Source organism: Borostomias antarcticus (genome assembly GCF_949987555.1).
Source record: "Borostomias antarcticus genome assembly, chromosome: 7".
NCBI lineage: Eukaryota > Metazoa > Chordata > Actinopteri > Stomiiformes > Stomiidae > Borostomias > Borostomias antarcticus.
In genome coordinates, this window is record NC_140240.1 from 9,444,365 (window position 1) to 9,461,999 (window position 17,635).

Genomic DNA, 17,635 nt, shown 5'->3' on the forward strand with positions numbered 1-17,635 from the left:
TTTATCATAGTTTTACCAATGCATTTGCATATTCCCCATTGACTTCCATTCTCACTTCCCAGTGAGAGCCTGCAGTAAAACTGCAGCTAGCTCAATACTGGAACTATCAGTGAAATGGTGGTCTCTGTTTCAGGTTAATGGTAGACAGACCACAAATAGGGCTAAATGTACAAAATAGCACACTACCCCTTTAACCAATCGGACTGTGTGGTCAGAACTACCCATTGTAGGTACATATCCTGTTTGTGTTTACTGCAGTATACATCAACATGTGGTCAATGTAGCAGTAGGGCGGTACTGTACTAATACACAAGGGGAATGGCAGAGCAGACGTGTGGGCAGGATGGGGGCCAGAGGCCTGCATTTGCTTCTAAGTGACATCATCACTTTTGTGTTTGCCTTTTTTGAACGTTTTCTTTTCCATTTTCTAATACTTGCCGTCCGCATCCCTAAATCTAAGCCTAACCTCTTAACCTTTTAGTTTATATGCTTAAATTTCACATAACCCATAACTGAAGTGTTTTGCTTTTTCATTTTGCTACTTTGAATAATTGCATGCTTTGCTCTGCTGCAACTAATGAGCCAAGATTAGGCCTACAGCAATTTGGAGCACCCAAAAATAGTAGCATATAGGCTATTGCCATTTCAGTGTTAAGGCTGGTATGATCATTTGCAATAAAAAAAAAAAGGAGGTAAACGAAGCACTGTAACTTATAGTAGATCTTTGTAGATGTGTAGTTTAAATCTTTTTGTTCTGAACATGTCACAACAATAAGCACATATTATCTCTTTAAAGGAGAATGCTCTTTTTCGACAACCTGGACCTTATTTACGGCATATTGTAAGACGTTTGACTCACCGAGGCCTGTAGAAGAAAAATTTTAAATCCAGCGCGAGCCAAGTATATGCATGTAATGGTGGTGGACGGGACACTGAGAATGCAGCTTCTAGTCTGAGTCAAACGTCTTATAATATGCGTAAATAAGGTCCAGGTTGTCGAAAAAGAGCATTCTCCTTTAAAGAATGTCTTGGTCCTCCTGACTTTTTCAATAGAGGAACTGTTCCCTCCCAGTTTATTACACAATATTGGATTTTCCCATAACTAGACATAGTCTGCATGTTTAATATGACTAGTGGCCATAGAGAAAGAGATACTGTATCATTTGAATATCTTTTATCAGAGACCGCAGACTTTTATTTTGACAGATTTCAGGCATGTGAAGGGGGTAACAATATGCTCTCAGTGGAGATGCTAATTGCTACTTCTACAAATCACCAAAACGCCTGAAACAAAATAATGGGGGTTGAGTTGGGTTGGTAAATCGATATCCAGGTGTTCGGAAGCAGATTTTAATCTAGCATGGAGACTGGAGTGGTGATTTTACAGTATTACATCAAGTAATTGTAGTCTGGATATACTGCTGCCCCGCTCCAGTACAGGACTACCTCTATCACTTTATACAAAATAAAATATAACCATGTAAATTAATGCCCTCATATCGAAACCTAATCTTTGGCAGATATAGGCAACTCTGCAGTCCACTCGGTGGATTCATAGGGGCTTGCCAAAATCATCATGTATACAATAATCTTTTTTTTCTTTTTTTTTTTAAAGTGCATTATTTGACATGTTGATTCTACATAGTAGGTGATATACTGTATCCACACTGCATTTACCATCATTTATGAGATTATAGATGCTCTATGTGCGTTAACTCTTTTACACAATTCACAATTATTCTCAAATCTAAGGAACATCTATAATTTGGAATATTTCCATATTTGTTAACATTTTGTAGACTAAAAATTATTAATTTAGTATAGCCATTTGTGGATACATAACGAATACACTATAGAAAACATGGTTAGACCCACAGGGGGATCTCTCTGCATATGTCAGATAAATTACATATTCCATCACAGCACATCCTTGTAACTCTCAGCTCCCCTTCCAGCCCGTCTCAACCTTCTCAAGCCTCCTGCAAGAGCAGCACAGTCCTCTAACCTTTGCTGGTGAAGCAGTCTTGCAGAATGCTAACTTGCAAGGCAGTCCAGAATAAGACATATCGAAGACCTCCTTCAGAAGACAGGAACTGCCATACAGTTGTGTAGAGAGTTGGCAGTCTAGACGCCAATGATCTTTTTCAGAATGACATCATTCTATGAAAACCAACCCAGGCTCCTCTAACACAGAGGAGATGGCGTTACAATAAACTGTGAAACACCAGTGTACCGGATGATTCTTACTGTCTGTGACTGAGCCAGGATGCTCAAATCAAACAGGCCCCACCTCCCTGTCAGTTCTTCCATGTTGGCGGGAAGGTTGGGCGGATCAGATGCCAGACAGCTCCTCAAAGGGCCACAGCTTGTCAGTCAGTCGTTCAGTCCGTCCGTCCGCCCGTCTCACTCCTCACTCTCCTCCTCATCGCCCTTCTTGGTGCCTTTGCTCCAACGCTGGAAACAGTGGACGGTGGAGGCCAGGAAGAAGCTGGTCATGATGGCCACCACGGACACGGAGATCCCGGAGAAGATGATGATGAGAAGGTCGGTCAGGGTGAGGGTGATCTGGCACTCCCGGAAGCTGTCCTGGGAGAGCTGAGTGAGGGGCACCCGTCTGCCATCCATGGGGAGAGAGCACTCCATGCCCTCCACACCTGTAGGGGGCAACAGCGGGTTAGGATGAAACTGAACCGAGACAGACTGTTATCTGTATTCCAACATGCATGCTCCATGGTGTGGTGGGGTGAAAAGAAGTCGGTATTCTCAGAGAATCTAAATGGACAAACTCTCTGTCCATTTGAATGTGTTGTCATTGACCGATATATAAACAAGACGTTGAGGGAGGCAGCAACATGGTTTCTTTTTGGGGTTGACCTCTAGATCCATGCATAACTTACAAAGAATGTTTTATTAGTCTGTGACTTATTTATGACCACACACCTCCTTTATGAAATTGAAGTGCTGGACTCATTTCAAATGGTACAAATGATCATTCCTGAGGGTAAATATAAGTAAACTGATGAGATAAAAAGCTAAAAATAGCTGCTGATATTGATGACATTGTCTGAGACAAGGAACACCTTGACTGGACTCATGATGAATTATAAGCTGTATGACGTCTTTCAGGCTCACTGGTGTTGATGTCACTTTAAGATAATTTACTACTCCTACAGCATCCTAATGAAAAGGACAACAATAACATTTGTTGGATTTCAAGGGGAGACATTTTTCAATTCAGACACACGAGGGCACACGGAAAGCCCTGTTATTTTCATGAAGCCATTTGAGAATTACTTCAAGTTGTGAGTCACCACAATTATATCGACTGTGGATTGGTGCCACAAAGGTCCTATGTTTAAGCTGTGAGTAGATATTTTGAGCACTGTTGGCATAGCCTCTGTGCCACTGGGTTAACAGTACCACAGAGTAACGGCCAGATGACAGTCTGTCACGTCCCACTGCGTATCGCACCTCTGCAAATGGAAGGCCCTCTGCTCAGCTCAGCATTTGGGTGTGAAATTGATTTTCAGCTTTGAGAGCAGGTGGCTTGGGTATTTTAAAATATCCCAAAACTAAAAAAAAAAAAAAAAAAGTGTAAAGGGTTTGTTTTAACAACCCTACACACCATTTGACGAGTATCGACCACTGATGGGGTTAATCACTGTGATTTAAATATGTTAATGTTTATTTACACTTGGTTTGTAGGCAGCAGGATCACAAACCAACAAGCCAGCTGGAAATAAAGTCTACATGACTCCATATGAGCAATCCAGATGAGTGAGAGTATAATTCGGAAAGACATTTAGGCTTCAAACGAGAAGTTAATATAGTTGTCACGGTTGGAGACAGAGCCATTACGGAACAGCTATCAACATAGTCTGAGAATAGAAACATTCAGGTACACAGTGTGTACCGTGTAACATGATTTTTTTTTTTTTTTACTTCTGAAATATACTGGACACCTGGGAGGGAAATTGTGTGCACGGTGAGTAACTCGTACACCTGTAGAGGGATGAGGAACTGAGACTGAACTGAGCAAATGTTAACTCACCGGTGGGCTGAGGAAAAGACTGTTCGTGGGCGGACACTCTCCATCATCACATGCCAAAGTGTGTGCACTGTGCACAGCAAAAACACACACACACACACTCACATTCACACACGCACGCGCACGCACACACACTCTCTCTCACACACAACACACACACACAAGAATGCTCTTTCTCTCTTGCACACACACACACACATAAATGCTCTCTGTCTCGCATACATACACGAATGCTCTCTCTCTCTCTCTCTCTCTCTCTCACACACACACACACACACACACACACACACACACACACACACTTCAAAGTACTCTGTGTTACAATACAAGTTATTACAATTGAATTAGGCTGTTGCTGTAAGACTGTAACCTACTCTGATTTGGCTTTTGTTGTAGTATTTGCCATCCATGCCGTGCCATGAGGAATGATCATCACACACAAAAGGCTCAGAGGGGTTTGTTATATAATCAACAGGGTTCAAAAACTCTTTTAGAAATGCATTGAAGTGCAATCCAGTCCCACACACATCCACGATTATACTGCAGCAAAACTTCAACAAGGCCTAGGAGAATTATCCTCTATGTAAATCTTCAAAGAGGTTTCTAAAGGATATATCCTGACCTCATCATATGATGTATGCTAAATGAGCAGTCCATTATGATGATCTTTGTGGACTTACGATAAGGTTGCATGCGCAGGATAAAAATGAAGTTTCTGGAACTCAAACCCAACAGAGTTTCTCCGAGTTTTGCATACAGAATCAAGGAAAAGTTTCCAAGTAGGATTGGCCTCGCAAAGGGTGCCTGGTGTTGTCCACTTAAGCAGAAGATGAATGGCCGCTATTTATATTCACAGCCCACTTGTCGTACAGCAAACTCATGAGAGCTGGCCTTTGCTTCTGAGAAGGGTCTATCTGGCCCAGCTCTCCCTCTATCCATCTCTCCCTCCTCCGCTTCCTCTCTCACAGGGCTTGATTAATGAGATCGGAGCTTAACATATGGCTTCTGCCCCAGGGCCAGTGTATTAACTTTTCAGGGCCCCTATGGAACGAGGGAACAGACCTGCATTCTAATAGACGAGTCAGTACTTAAGCACTAGGTATTTCTGATACACGCTATTTCCCTTAAAGTTTTTATTTGGTTTGAAGTTTAATTTGATTCTAAGGACTACAAGTGACTAAAAAAATGTGTGTACTTGGCCCAGAACATGGCCGACAGATTCACACACAGCTCTTGCACTGGCTTGGAACCTCTGTTACAATATACATTGTTGACAGTGTATTTGCCAAAGAAGAACAGCAAATGCTTGACCCTTTCACACCCATTTATTTTTCAGATGGTCATTCTCTATGAGGACATCTGTAGATATAGATGTATATAGTATGAGTAGTAGTGGTACGCTCCAGTGAACACTTGCTACGCAAACACCCCGTTACATAATCCTGCCTTAAACAGGCGAGCAGCCAGATATCTCCTGAAAGCCTAGTAACATCCGTCTGTTTGAGGCGAACAGTTCTGGTGAAGAGACGGGGAGAGATGAGATGAGGCAGTGGTCTGGAATGATATTTGCCCATCTTTCTTGACCTTTGAACTATAGGGCATTTTGAGACCGCATGGTTAGATATCCCCGGACCTACAGACAGCTATCACTCAGTTGAACAAGTCATAGCAACACCGTAATGTTGATTTAAGACAATGCAGATTAATTCCTAATGTATTATCTTTTGGGTTTAGGAGATTTACAGTAGGGCTTTTATTTCTATTATATTTCTATTATGTTTTTCTACTATCTGTGTTGTTGTGTGTATGACTCTACTGCAAACCAAATCTGCCTACGGGTACTACGGGTCAACTGAGCTGAACTGAACTGAACAGGTTGCTCCCAAATATGCAAAACCCATGCACTCAACTCTCCAGGCAGTCTCAAGCAAACGCCACGGTAATTGAAAGGATAATATTTTGATCCGGGTCCGGTGCGGTCCGGTCCAGACCCAGAGGAGAGAGCTGCCTCGCTGCGCGGAGTCAGAGGGCTCCAGACTATCAGTGATCCCCGGCCATGTCCACCCCAGGCCTGGCCTGCCTTGGGTGGGTTACAGCCAGCGTAGGGAGAACTGATGGATCGCAGCCAGGCCGGAGGATAGGCTGTCGGTTCCGTAACCCACTCCCTGTCGCCTGAATGATTGATCTACCTGGCTGTGGCAGGCTGATATCGGAGGGTGCTGTCTCTCCTCTGCTGTCAACTCCTGTCCTGATTGATCTCACCACTGATACCAGGCGAGAAAATCAGCACCAAAGAGCTTCTCCCAACTCAAACATAAATGTCTCGTTTGGACTCACTGGTGTCTTGTGTTATGTCTTAACAATGTATACGGGTATGTATTATTTTCAATGTTTTATAACTGGCGTGTGAGAGGACTAACAAAAGGGCCCTCGTCTGTAGGTGCCACACCAGTCCCGTCTTCCTTTGCTAAAGTCAGACAGAGAATATCCCTATTCACACAGCAGACAGAGGGAAATGATCACAGAGACGAAGAGGATGGTTATTCAGAGACAATCACAGAGAAATAACCTGGGGCAAGAAATAACATGTGGGCCAAATGCAGGATCATCAGTACAGATGGATAAAGAACCAGCCATCAGGATAATCAGATCTGACTGCAGCTGAAATGTATGCTTTTTTATTTTATATAGTGCAAAAAACAATTGGCTCACGCGCTACAGACGCTCATATTTAATGTCCCCGTCCAAAGCTCAAATCAAAAAGGCAGCTCACATTCTGTTTCTCTCGCAGGCCAGTCTGGACACTCTCCATAGAGATATTTTTGTGCCTGATCAGAAAACGATCCAGCCAATCAGCGTGCTATGAGGAAATACTAACAGCTATGCCGGGCGGGTTAAGTTAGCGCGTGATAGGCAGCGATAGACAGATGGCTCATCCAATCAACTGGCAAGTACTTTTTGAAAGTTCCTGCCCTTTTAAAACAGTTTCCAGCGAGAGTTCCCTGGCGTGTCAGGCTAGGGGTGAGGGTAAATAATTCAGATCAGAAGGCACTTCCTTCTAGCCTGGTGTCTCCATCCTTATCACGCAAGCTCCCATTCTGCACTCCACTGACCAATCTGGACTTCTCCCCATCCACAACCACTTCAATGTAATGCCTTTTTAACCGGGCCAATCAGGGACTTCATCTTTACTGTAATTGTGTTGCTGGCTGAAGGAGGAGTCTGTCAAGGCAAGTACTCCAGCCCATTGAAACCGTTCTGGGTAGCTAGACGTCCAGACTGTATCGAGAAATTGATTTTTTTTGCGAACAATTCAGACTTCCAGGCTAGTTTCCTTCTACACAAGGACATTCACCCATAGGCATTGTTCTCAGCCCACAGACTCAAAATGGCGCATCCAAACACACACACACACACACACACACACACACACACACACACACACACACACACACACCACACAGACACACACACTACTTGCCCTGACTGCTAAAGACATACAGCTATATTTTAGATATTTTAGCTATAGGTACCTCTAAGGAAACAAACATTCCTCTCGCTATGATATCAGTGATCCATCGTGTTGCTCTTCATGTTTCCAAAGTCAGCCAGCCAGCCCTCTCTCACTTATCAACTTAAAATAAACATTTAATGAGGCCAAGGCCAAAACGGGCTCCCCTCACATGTAATTGAAATAGATGTGCCTCTCATCACATACTTTGCAGGTGGCAAAGATAGATCACTTTGCAATATATAGGACTAATACAGTGGAGCTACATTCTGAATGTGGCACCGATGTGGCATAACAGGGCTATGTGCGGCAACCTGATAGCCTGTGAAGGAAAATTCAGTCTCCGACCCTGTCACCTGAACTGCCGCTCGGCGGTGAAGTGTTGATAGCAGCGCCACATCAGGCTTCTGACATGTTCTTCTCACCCCTCCAGCCCGCCAGCGCGCCCTGCCAAGCCCTAGCCTGGAAATCAGGCTTCCTCACCAAAAAAAAAAAATCACTTTTGCGATACAGTCTGGACTTCTAGCCGTTCAGAACGATTACAGTGGACGGGAATACTCGCCTTGGCAAAATCTTTCAGCCGATCAGCATAACAAAATGTCCACCAAATCCAGTCGGAAGAACGGCGAAAACATTATTTTCTGCCAAAAAATCTGACCGTGCATATTCTTGTTCTTGTTTAATTGTTGTTATTGATGTGCGCAATATTTTTTGTTGCACAAATTGCTTTGAGAGATTCCATTAGCCTACTATTTTTCCAGCGGCCTGTAGCTTACTTCACGTCATCAACTACTGGCTTAATCAGGAGCTGCGTCCCCACTGGCGGCAGATCAGCAGTTGATCGGCACGCTTACATGTGATCAGGATGGCGACACCAGTCTAGCCAAGCCCTGCCTTGCCCTGTCCAGCTCCCCCCTGCCCTACCAGCCAGTCCTACCTAACTCTGCCTTCCATAGGGTTCCCTGCCTTATTGTCTGTCCTGCCCTGTCCAGCCAGGGACTACCCCCCCCCCCCACACACACACACACCCTGCACTTTCCTGTCTTACCATCCCCAGTCAGCCCAGCTCAGCTCAGACCAGACCAGACCAGACCAGACCAGACTAGACCAGCCCAGCCCAGCCCAGCCCAGCCCAGCCCAGCCCAGCTCAGCTCAGACCAGACTAGACCAGCCTAGCCCAGACGAGATGTAAATGAAAAATCTTACTTGGTTTAGTTTATATTTCAAAGAACACGCTGAGTGGTCGGTCAAGCTGGTTTTAAACAAAGACAATAGTTTTATTCTGTTACGATTCTGCAGATTCGGACTCTAGCACAGGAAGTGAATCCGGGCTCAAGTGGTTCACTTGAGGACGAGGTAGATAGGTTATAACGTGAAAAAGGAAGTGACAGTTTCAGGATGAAGAGGACAGGGAAGTGATGTCACACAGGAAGAATTTGTAGTTTTAACAGACTGATCTATGAGAACAAACTACAAAGTTAGAACAACAGTCAAGTAGGAAAACAAAACACTTTGGTGAGACTTGAATTTCATTCACAGAGACCAGACCAGCCTAGCTCAGCTCAGCTCAGCTCAGCTCAGCTCAGCTCAGCTCAGCTCAGCTCAGCTCAGCTCAGCTCAGCTCAGCTCAGCTCAGCTCAGCTCAGCCCACCCAACCCCACTCAACCCCACCCACCCCAACCCAGCCCCACCCCACTCCAACCCAGCCCCACCCCACTCCAACCCAGCCCCACCCCACCCCAACCCAGCCCCACCCCACCTCACCCTGCCACCTCACCCTGCACTGCCCTGTGTCTCTGGTTACCGAAGCTAATGTGCCCTGGAACTGTGTCACTCTAAATTATCCATGGCCTTTGTTCATCCTTAACCCAAGAGCACTGGAGACAGCAGTGGATCATGTTTACACTCATTTCCCCGTTGAAACATTCATGGACCGGATTGGCAGACCTGCTCAGCTGACCCCCAGTGGATCACCGCAGAGAGCTGTCAGTAGCTCTGTGTTTCTAAGACTGGTTTATGAAGACGAGTGGTGTTTATGATGCACTTTAGACACTAAGTTAGACCTTGACGTAGCAACATGACACTTTATTGTAGTTGTAAATGCGTTGATGGTTGGATGTTCAAACAGGCAGACGATGGCCGTCGTTATGCCAACAAATCGTTGATAGCTAGGGATATGGATTTTTGGCCTCCAAGCAGGATGTAAATACAATTGTGTTCTCAGGGAAACATTGACAATAATCCATCAAATCCCAGGGTTTTAGTCTCACCATGCCAACACCCAGTCAATCGGTCAGTCAGTCAGTCAGTCAGCTCAGCGTGTACCGACTGACTGACCAACTGACTGAGACTGACCAACCGACTGACCAGTCAGTCGGTACACATGGACCCACAGTCATCACAGTAATGCAAACAGGGAAGTACTGTTACCATGTAACTCAAGGCCCAGGCGGAATTAGACTGTGGAGGAGAGACAAGAGGAGAGGAGAGACAAGAGGAGAGAAGAAAGGAGAGGAGTCTCTTACTTTGGGCACGATTCAACATCAATATTGACCGAAAAGCATGTCTTTTGAATATTCTATTCTATATTCTTCTACTATGTCAAGATATTAAATGGCTTCAATCTGTCAAATGGAGAGATTTAAGATGTATAGATTAGATTTGCTCCATGACAAATAAACTGTTCCATGTACAGTAGAACAGCTATGATGGTCCCTTCAACGGGAGCACTGATACTGTACCTACTGTACTGTGGCGCTTATCATGTCAACCTCGTTCTCTAATGAGTATCCATCTGGCACTGCAAGAGCAGTACGGCAAGCGCGCGCACACACACACACACACACGCAGACACACACACACGCACTCTCTCTCTCTCTCTCTCTCTCTCTCTCTCTCTCTCACTCTCTCTCTCTCTCTCTCTCTCTCTCTCACACACACACACACACACCGAAAACAGTATTGTACTGTAGGCAATGACAGCTCTCGCCGTTGAAGACTTCATCCTCAGATCCACAGAGATTGTGTGAGGCCACAGAGATTTTGTTAGACTTGGAAAAGTATTATTAGTCATTTTGTCAAGCTGAAAATTGCTTGAGGACATTTAACCTTATGAAATACATCCATATGCATTAGGGACACTAGTGCGTTTTTAAATTAGGATATAACTCCTAAAAAGTTAGAGAGAACACGCTTAAAAAGTTATATAACAGTGAGAGACAGAGAAAGAGAGAGAGATGGAGAGAGAGAAAGAGAGAGCGAGAGAGATGAAGGGGAATGACGTGCGTGTTGCATCTAACCCTAAGGACGTGCATTAATTCCTGGCTGGTACTTAACCCCCCACCCCCTCCAGCAGGTCACACACAACGTCATTATTGATAGGGATTTAAGTGTTGTATATGAGGTGGAGCGCACACCGCTAACTCAATATTAAAGTGCATACAGCGTGGACCTAGTTGGCAGCCTGGCCCAAGGCTTGGCTGGGTCAGGGCCCCCTTATATGCTGCTGCTGCTGATGAGGGCTTGGCCCGCAACTCCAATACGATCCATTAAACCCTGCAGGCGACAGCACTGAGGGCCGATGATGAATGCAATTGCAGCTTCCCGGGAAGAACGAGCCACCCCGCCCAGTTCATCAACCGTCTCAGTCACGACAAAGCACCACATTTTTTTTGCCGCAGGTTCTTTAATATGCTGAGATGTTTTAGGGGGAAGAGAGGAATCAAGGGACATAATGTTAGCAGTAGCAGGGTACAGGATAGCCTAAATACAGTGTGTGTGTGTGTGTGCGTGTGTGCGTGTGGGTGCTTGCGTGTGTGTGTGTGTGTGTGTGTGCCAGAGAGATGATGTAATTTGTTAGTGGTCAGCAATTTACAACAGCAAGCCACTTATTTTGTATAGAGTATATGAAAGAAACACCCCAGGGGAACTAATGACCCGTGTGATATGAATTTGTTCAGCAGCTGTATCATACATTACTGTCTGGGTAAGGCACATAGTGGATGGACTGATCTTAGACAAAATCAAGATGTCCTATTTCTGGTTTAAATACGTCAGTGGGCCGACTCATTATGGACAAGATCAAGATGTCTGTTTGTGGTCTAAAGGCCACAACGAACAAACATCAATGTCATCGATGTTAAGCAACATACCGTGCTGGGTGGGTGTGTGTGTGTGTGTTGGGGGGGGGGGGGGGGGGGGTGAGGAGGTACATTACAAATATCTCAACCCCCTGGAATGTTAGCGGCGTTTCTATTGTTTCCAAATGTACATGGACATTGACATCCTAGAAGTGATGTTATCCTCTTCTGTTCAATCATACTGTAATCCTCTCTCCATCAACCTTAGTATCAACATAAACGGGCGGAGATAGTTGTACAGTGTAGTACAGCACAGATACAGTATGCATGTAGGCTGTAGTCAGTGTTTGTCTTTCCAGATGTGTTGATGTTCCATGTTTATGTAAATCTCCATGTTACCCATTGAACGACCTTGAGAAGGAGACAGCTGTGCAGCAGCAGGTCTGCGTGAGCAGTTTAAACTGCACTGCGTTCACTGATCATATACTGACGCATAGAATACAGTGCACTCATAATCATAGTATATAACCTCACTGTTCATAATTAGATAGAGAAATATGATATTCCTTTATCCAAAAATGTTATGCGAACATAGAGTATAAGTTGTATAAAATGTGTGTATAAAATAAGGTGTGTAAAATGTGTGGAGTATTCATTCTTGCTGATGTAGCTTTCGTCATCACGAAATCGAAATCTCGGGGCTGTCCTCTGTGTTCTCAAGGACAATATTGATGAGAGACTGACCTCATGTCCGCAGCGTTCACACCTTCCTCTTAGCACTTGCACGGTTACCGTCTGCCCAGACTAATAAACAGCGGCCAAATAAACAGCGATGAGGGAAGATGTAACCACTAAAGGATGAATACGTAATGCGAGGAAACCTGTCCCAAACGGTTTGTTACAATACAGCCTGTCTGGTCAACAGGCAATTTCCTAACCTCTAGTGTCCCAGTTGTTGTTTCATTCTGCATTGAGGAAGAGAGAGGGGGGGGGGTTGCTGTAGTAATAATCAACACAATAACACAGTGTTTGTCTCCCCATATGATGGACGGGGATCCCCTAGTCCCACAACAATAAGAAGTGCAGTTCTGGCTGCTGAGGCGAGACAGCAGATCCCTGGGACACAGGTGGAGGGAGAGAGAGAGAGAAAGTAGAGAGAGAGAGAGGGAGAGAGAGAGAAAGTAGAGAGAGAGAGAGAGAGTCGCAAAATGCAGAGAGATGAGGCACACGCCAATACAACACATCAGCCAACACTGTTACCCAACTAACCAACCAAAGCTGAAACATAATGGCAGAGCAGAGCTGGCTAGTTAGCTGGCTGATTGGGCTGTCTGTCTGGCTGTCTGGCTGGCTGTCTGTCTGGCTGGCTGGCTGGCTGTCTGGCTGGCTGGCTCGCTGGCTGTCTGGCTCGCTGACTGGCTGGTTGTCTGGCACCATAAGTAAACAGAACCATAATTGATTCGTCTACTGTGACGCTAAAGGAGTCAGAAAGGAGAAACAGATGCCTGGCACGGACGGTGCTGGAACATTTACGGATATGGAAAGTGTGGACGAAACTGTTTTGTTCTGGTCTCTGCGAAACAAATCGGAGCACACCCCCACAAGGGCTTCCCTCGAGAGCGTACAGTAGGCTATTGTCTGTCATCGCTCACAATCTCTCATGCTAATGCGGGCTCTGGCATGGGAGGGGAGGGGGGTGGAATTAGAACAGAGTAGGGGGTTCCTCTACTACTGGGGAATATAAATAGACCAGAGCCATGAAACAACAGAGGGCATTATCTATCTATCTATCTATCTATCTATCTATCTATCTATCTATCTATCTATCTATCTATCTATCTATCTATCTATCTATCTATCTATCTATCTATCTATCTATCTATCTATCTATCTATCTATCTATCTATCTATCTAAACTTAGAGTCCCGGAACACCCCCAGTTTTGTTGTTTTTGAAGGTAAAGTGAGCTAAGGGAGAAAGAACCAAACGTTCCCCAATATTTACGAACCATGAGCCGACTCACCATTGGGAAGCTTCTGCCCATTCTCCTCCAGCCAGGCGAACAGGTTGGCAAAGTTGCAGTTGCACACCCAGGGGTTGCCCTCCAGACGGACCGTCCGCAGCGAGGGCAGCTGCTCCAGCGCCTCCACCTGCAGGCCGGACAGCGCGTTGCGCTCTAGCTCCAGCTCCCGGAGCGAGGTCAGCCCCTTGAAGGCGTCCTCGCTGACCATGCTCAGGTACGGGTTGTTGCCCAGGCGCAGCTTGATCAAGCTCCGCGACTCGCCGAACGTGCCCTTGGGGATCTCGGTCAGGTTGTTGCTGCCCAAGTCCAGGAACACCAGGCGGGACGAGGTGCTGAGGGTGCCCGGCTCGAAGCGGGACAGCGTGTTGTTCCGCAGGTCCAAGTAGACCAGGTCGCTGTACAGCACCAGGAAGTCGGAGGGGATGCGCCGGATCCAGTTGTCGGACAGCAGGAGCCGGCGCACGTCCAACGGGATATCGTCGGGCAAACGGGTCAGGCCGCGGCCGCTGCAGTCCACGGTGTGGGGGTCCGGGCAGAGGCAGGAGCCCGGACAGTTGTCCCCCCGAGCCGGCGACAAGGCGGAGGAGAGGAGCGAGATGAGGAGGAGAGGCTGGAGCCAGCGGACACATGGCAACATGGTCAAGAGGGTGAGAGAGGAGGAGAGGGGGAGTGGAGGAGAAGAGGGGTGAGGAAGAGCGGAAGGATGGGGGGCGAGGGCGAGGGGGGGGGGAGGAGGTAGGTGGCGGCCGCGCGGGTCAGAGGGTGGGAGATTAGGGCGGGGGAGGGGAAGGGGAGAGCGCGAGGGGTGGCACGGGGATCAATCCCGGCGAAGGAGCATCCCACCGGTTTCCTGAGAGACGGGGGGATCTGGACGGGAGCAGCGTCGAGCGCTGTTCTTTCCGAGCGGTCGTGTTAGCGAGCAGCCTGGATAGAGGAGCAGACCGCTGGCTTTGATGGAGCGAGAGGAGGGAGCGAGCAAGCAGTGGGAGGCTGTAGGAGATAGAGAGAGAGAGAGAGAGAGAGAGAGAGTGAGAGTTAGAGGGAGGGAGGGAGAGTTTCACAGAAAGGGGAGGGCAGCTTGGCAGAGGTAAATAGAGAGTTGTGATCCAGAGGCGGAGATCAGTCGGGGGTTGTGTGGGGGGGGGGGCGCTCTGTCCGCTGGGCTAACCCACAGTCAGTCTCCACAAGCTGACAGGGAAGGACGTCAGGGTCTCCGACACAAAAGGATCCGCGGCGGCAGCAGCAGGTTGAAACGGGCATTACAACTGACGAGTGGAATTGTTGCATCCCTCCATTAGTGTCCCTCTCTCGCGTGTGCGTGAGAACGCCTCATGATGATGATGATGAAGATGAGGATGATGATGGTGGTGTTTAACCCCCAGTGAGCCTGAAGCAGAGAGAATCCGATAGACACACTTGGCTGAAGTGAATGGAAAGCTTTTCTCTATCTCTCTCTCTCTCCCTCTCCTTTTATTCCTGCTTTATCTCTCCATGCTTGGCATCGCGCTGAGAACTTGAGCGAAAAAAGAAAAAAAAAGAAAACAATCCTCAGTTGGCTCCCTTATTCTCTCTCTCTCTCTCTCTCTACCTTTCTTTCACGTTCTCTTACTCTCTCTCTCTCTTTCTCTCTCCCTTTCTCTCTGTCTCTCTCCCTTTCTCCTGCTCTCTTTCTCTCTCTCTCTATCTCCCTTTCTCTCTCTCGCTCTCTCTCTCTGCGCGGTTGCTATGGAGAGAAAATCCCAAAGTCCAAAGGTGAGCTCTACGCATGCAGACCACAGTGGTGTAGTTGTCACAGCAGAGAGGAGCAGTCCATTATCTGTGTCAGAGCACACCAGGGTTTATCTCACGCCACCCCACCCCCCTCCCCCTACACACACCCCCCGACCACCCCCCTCGTCTCCTCTCCACGGAGGCCCGCCCCCACCATGTTGTAGACACGTGATGTCACTTCCTCGTTCGTGTAGAAATTAGGTTCCTTTGGCACTGCACGACATGCAGTTGGAGCAGATGGATCTATTCCAACGGTGATCTCCTAACAGTGGTGGTACTTCAATGTATGTTTTCAGTCACAGATCGAGCTTATGCACTGAGCTTGCTCATCGCGCATATCTGGGAGATAAGATGGCTCGTTTGTCCCTCGGACAGATATCCACCTTCCCTCCTGTGCTGTGATCTTTGTCTGACGGGGGGAAATCAGTCAACGCTGTGTGACGGTTAGCCCAGCCTCTCTGGTTACGTCACTGGAGTACTCCCCCCCTCGTCTGACAGCGTGACGGTCTTACGCAAGCTGCCCCGGGCGCATCCGTCCTCAGCTATCCCCGTTGCAAATGAGACGGTCACAGCTGCGACCTTTATCAGGAAGTGCCAGGAAAGAATCCCTGCTCCTGTTTTGCTGTGGCGGCACCCGCTAGACATCAGTCTAACCCCCCCCCCCACACACACACACACACACACACATACACACACACACACACACACACCCCGAACGCAAAATCCACGAGAGCTGCCAGAGTAGTTAATTCAGAATCTCAATCGCCTTCCCCAAATGGGCTTTGTGGCTGCAGGGTAACGGAATTAGAGAAAGGTTGTCGCACAGGGACAAACGGAGGCGCTGGAGCCGGAGCCGGTGAAGGCTGACAGGCAGGCGGGAGGACGATGGAGTAAGAGGCTCTGTCTGCCCGACAGAGGGGGAGATTAGGAGCGTGTCCAGGGGAAGAGAGAGGAGCCCCTGAGAGACATAACCGCTCTAGCTCAGTCAGCGTGACCTCCTGACCTCTAAATCCGGCTGTGCGTGTACAGTAGCAGCGCCGGTTTGGAGCTGCACTTTTGTGATGAGGGGGAGCTCTGGCTAATGTCGGCCTAAGACCATACTGTATGAATATCCTCTTAGTCTAATGGAAGATGTTTGGGCTTTATTCAAGGGAAACTCAATCCCAGCCAGGAACATAGCTATTAATATTTGTGTATCTACAGTAGCGGTTCATATAGACAAGGAGGGTGGCCGGGGGTCAACTATAGCTTAGGATGTAGAGCGGGTCGCACAATGATGGCAGGGTCGGTGGTTTGATTCCCTGCTCCCCCTGTCGACATGTCAAAGTGTCCTTGAGCAAAGTGTCCTTGAGGAACCCCAAATTGCTCCCAATGAGCAGGCTGGCACCTTGCATGGCAGCTTGCTGCCATTAGTGTGTGAATGGGTGAGTGAGAGACCACTGTAAAGTGTTTTATCCATTAAAGGAGTAGTAAAGGGAAAATGCATGTTTTAAGATTACTTATGATCATATACAATGGTTCAGATCAGAACGTTGACAAAACCAGCACTTTTGAGAAAGTCTGATAATTGCTCTACCACCGTTTTGGTCATACAATGGATGTGGGTGGGCACCTTGAAAAATCATTCAAAAAACATGTTAAACTCTCGATTTCAAAGACAAGAAGCTCACCGAGGGGGTAATTGGTGTCCGTTGGTATTCTGACATCAAATTCGCCGCAAAGTATGAATCCTGTAGGGTTTTATTGATCATTTTATGAGATCCATTGAAGCAACCGTTGTATATGTGTAGATCAATCCGCAGAGGGGATTCAGGAAGCGGAACTAATTACGGCAGCTATTGTTATTGTTTATGTTGCTAGGCTACCTTTTTTGCGGAGGTTTACACACGTATGTGCTGCAACTAAATAGTTATATGCTTAATATTTAAAAAAGCCTTTCCAGATGAACTAGAATCTTACTTTATGGCGAATTATATGTCAGAACGCCAACTAACACCTCGGTGAGTTTCTTGTCTTTGAAATTGAGAGTTTAACATGTTTTTTGAATGATTTTTCACGGTGCCCACCCACATCCATTGTATGACCAAAACAGTGGTAGAGCAATTATCAGACTTTCTCAAAAGTGCTAGTTTTGTCAACGTTTTGATCTGAACCATTGTATATGATCATAAGTAACCTTAAAACAGGGCTAAACATACATTTTC

The 17,635-nt window shown here is 46.8% G+C and overlaps 1 protein-coding gene across 1 annotated transcript; it reads right to left on the bottom strand.

Annotated features, from left to right (window-relative positions):
• Nucleotides 1-961: 961 nt before the first annotated feature.
• On the bottom strand, nucleotides 962-14,372 carry lrrc38b (leucine rich repeat containing 38b). The gene is made up of 2 exons (XM_084440850.1): nucleotides 13,662-14,372; nucleotides 962-2,654 (listed from the first exon to the last, which is right to left on the bottom strand). Exons 1-2 carry the CDS (start codon nucleotides 14,296-14,298, stop codon nucleotides 2,404-2,406), a joined length of 888 nt encoding a protein of 295 aa, XP_084296976.1. The 5' UTR covers nucleotides 14,299-14,372; the 3' UTR covers nucleotides 962-2,403.
• Nucleotides 14,373-17,635: the final 3,263 nt, after the last annotated feature.

Coding starts and splice junctions, on each gene's coding strand:
- lrrc38b (XM_084440850.1), bottom strand. CDS start 14,298: ATGTTGCCATGTGTCCGCTGGCTCCAGCCTCTCCTCCTCATCTCGCTC. Junction 2,655..13,661: donor TGGGCAGAAGCTTCCCAATG/GTGAGTCGGCTC, acceptor TGCCCCCTACAG/GTGTGGAGGGCATGGAGTGC.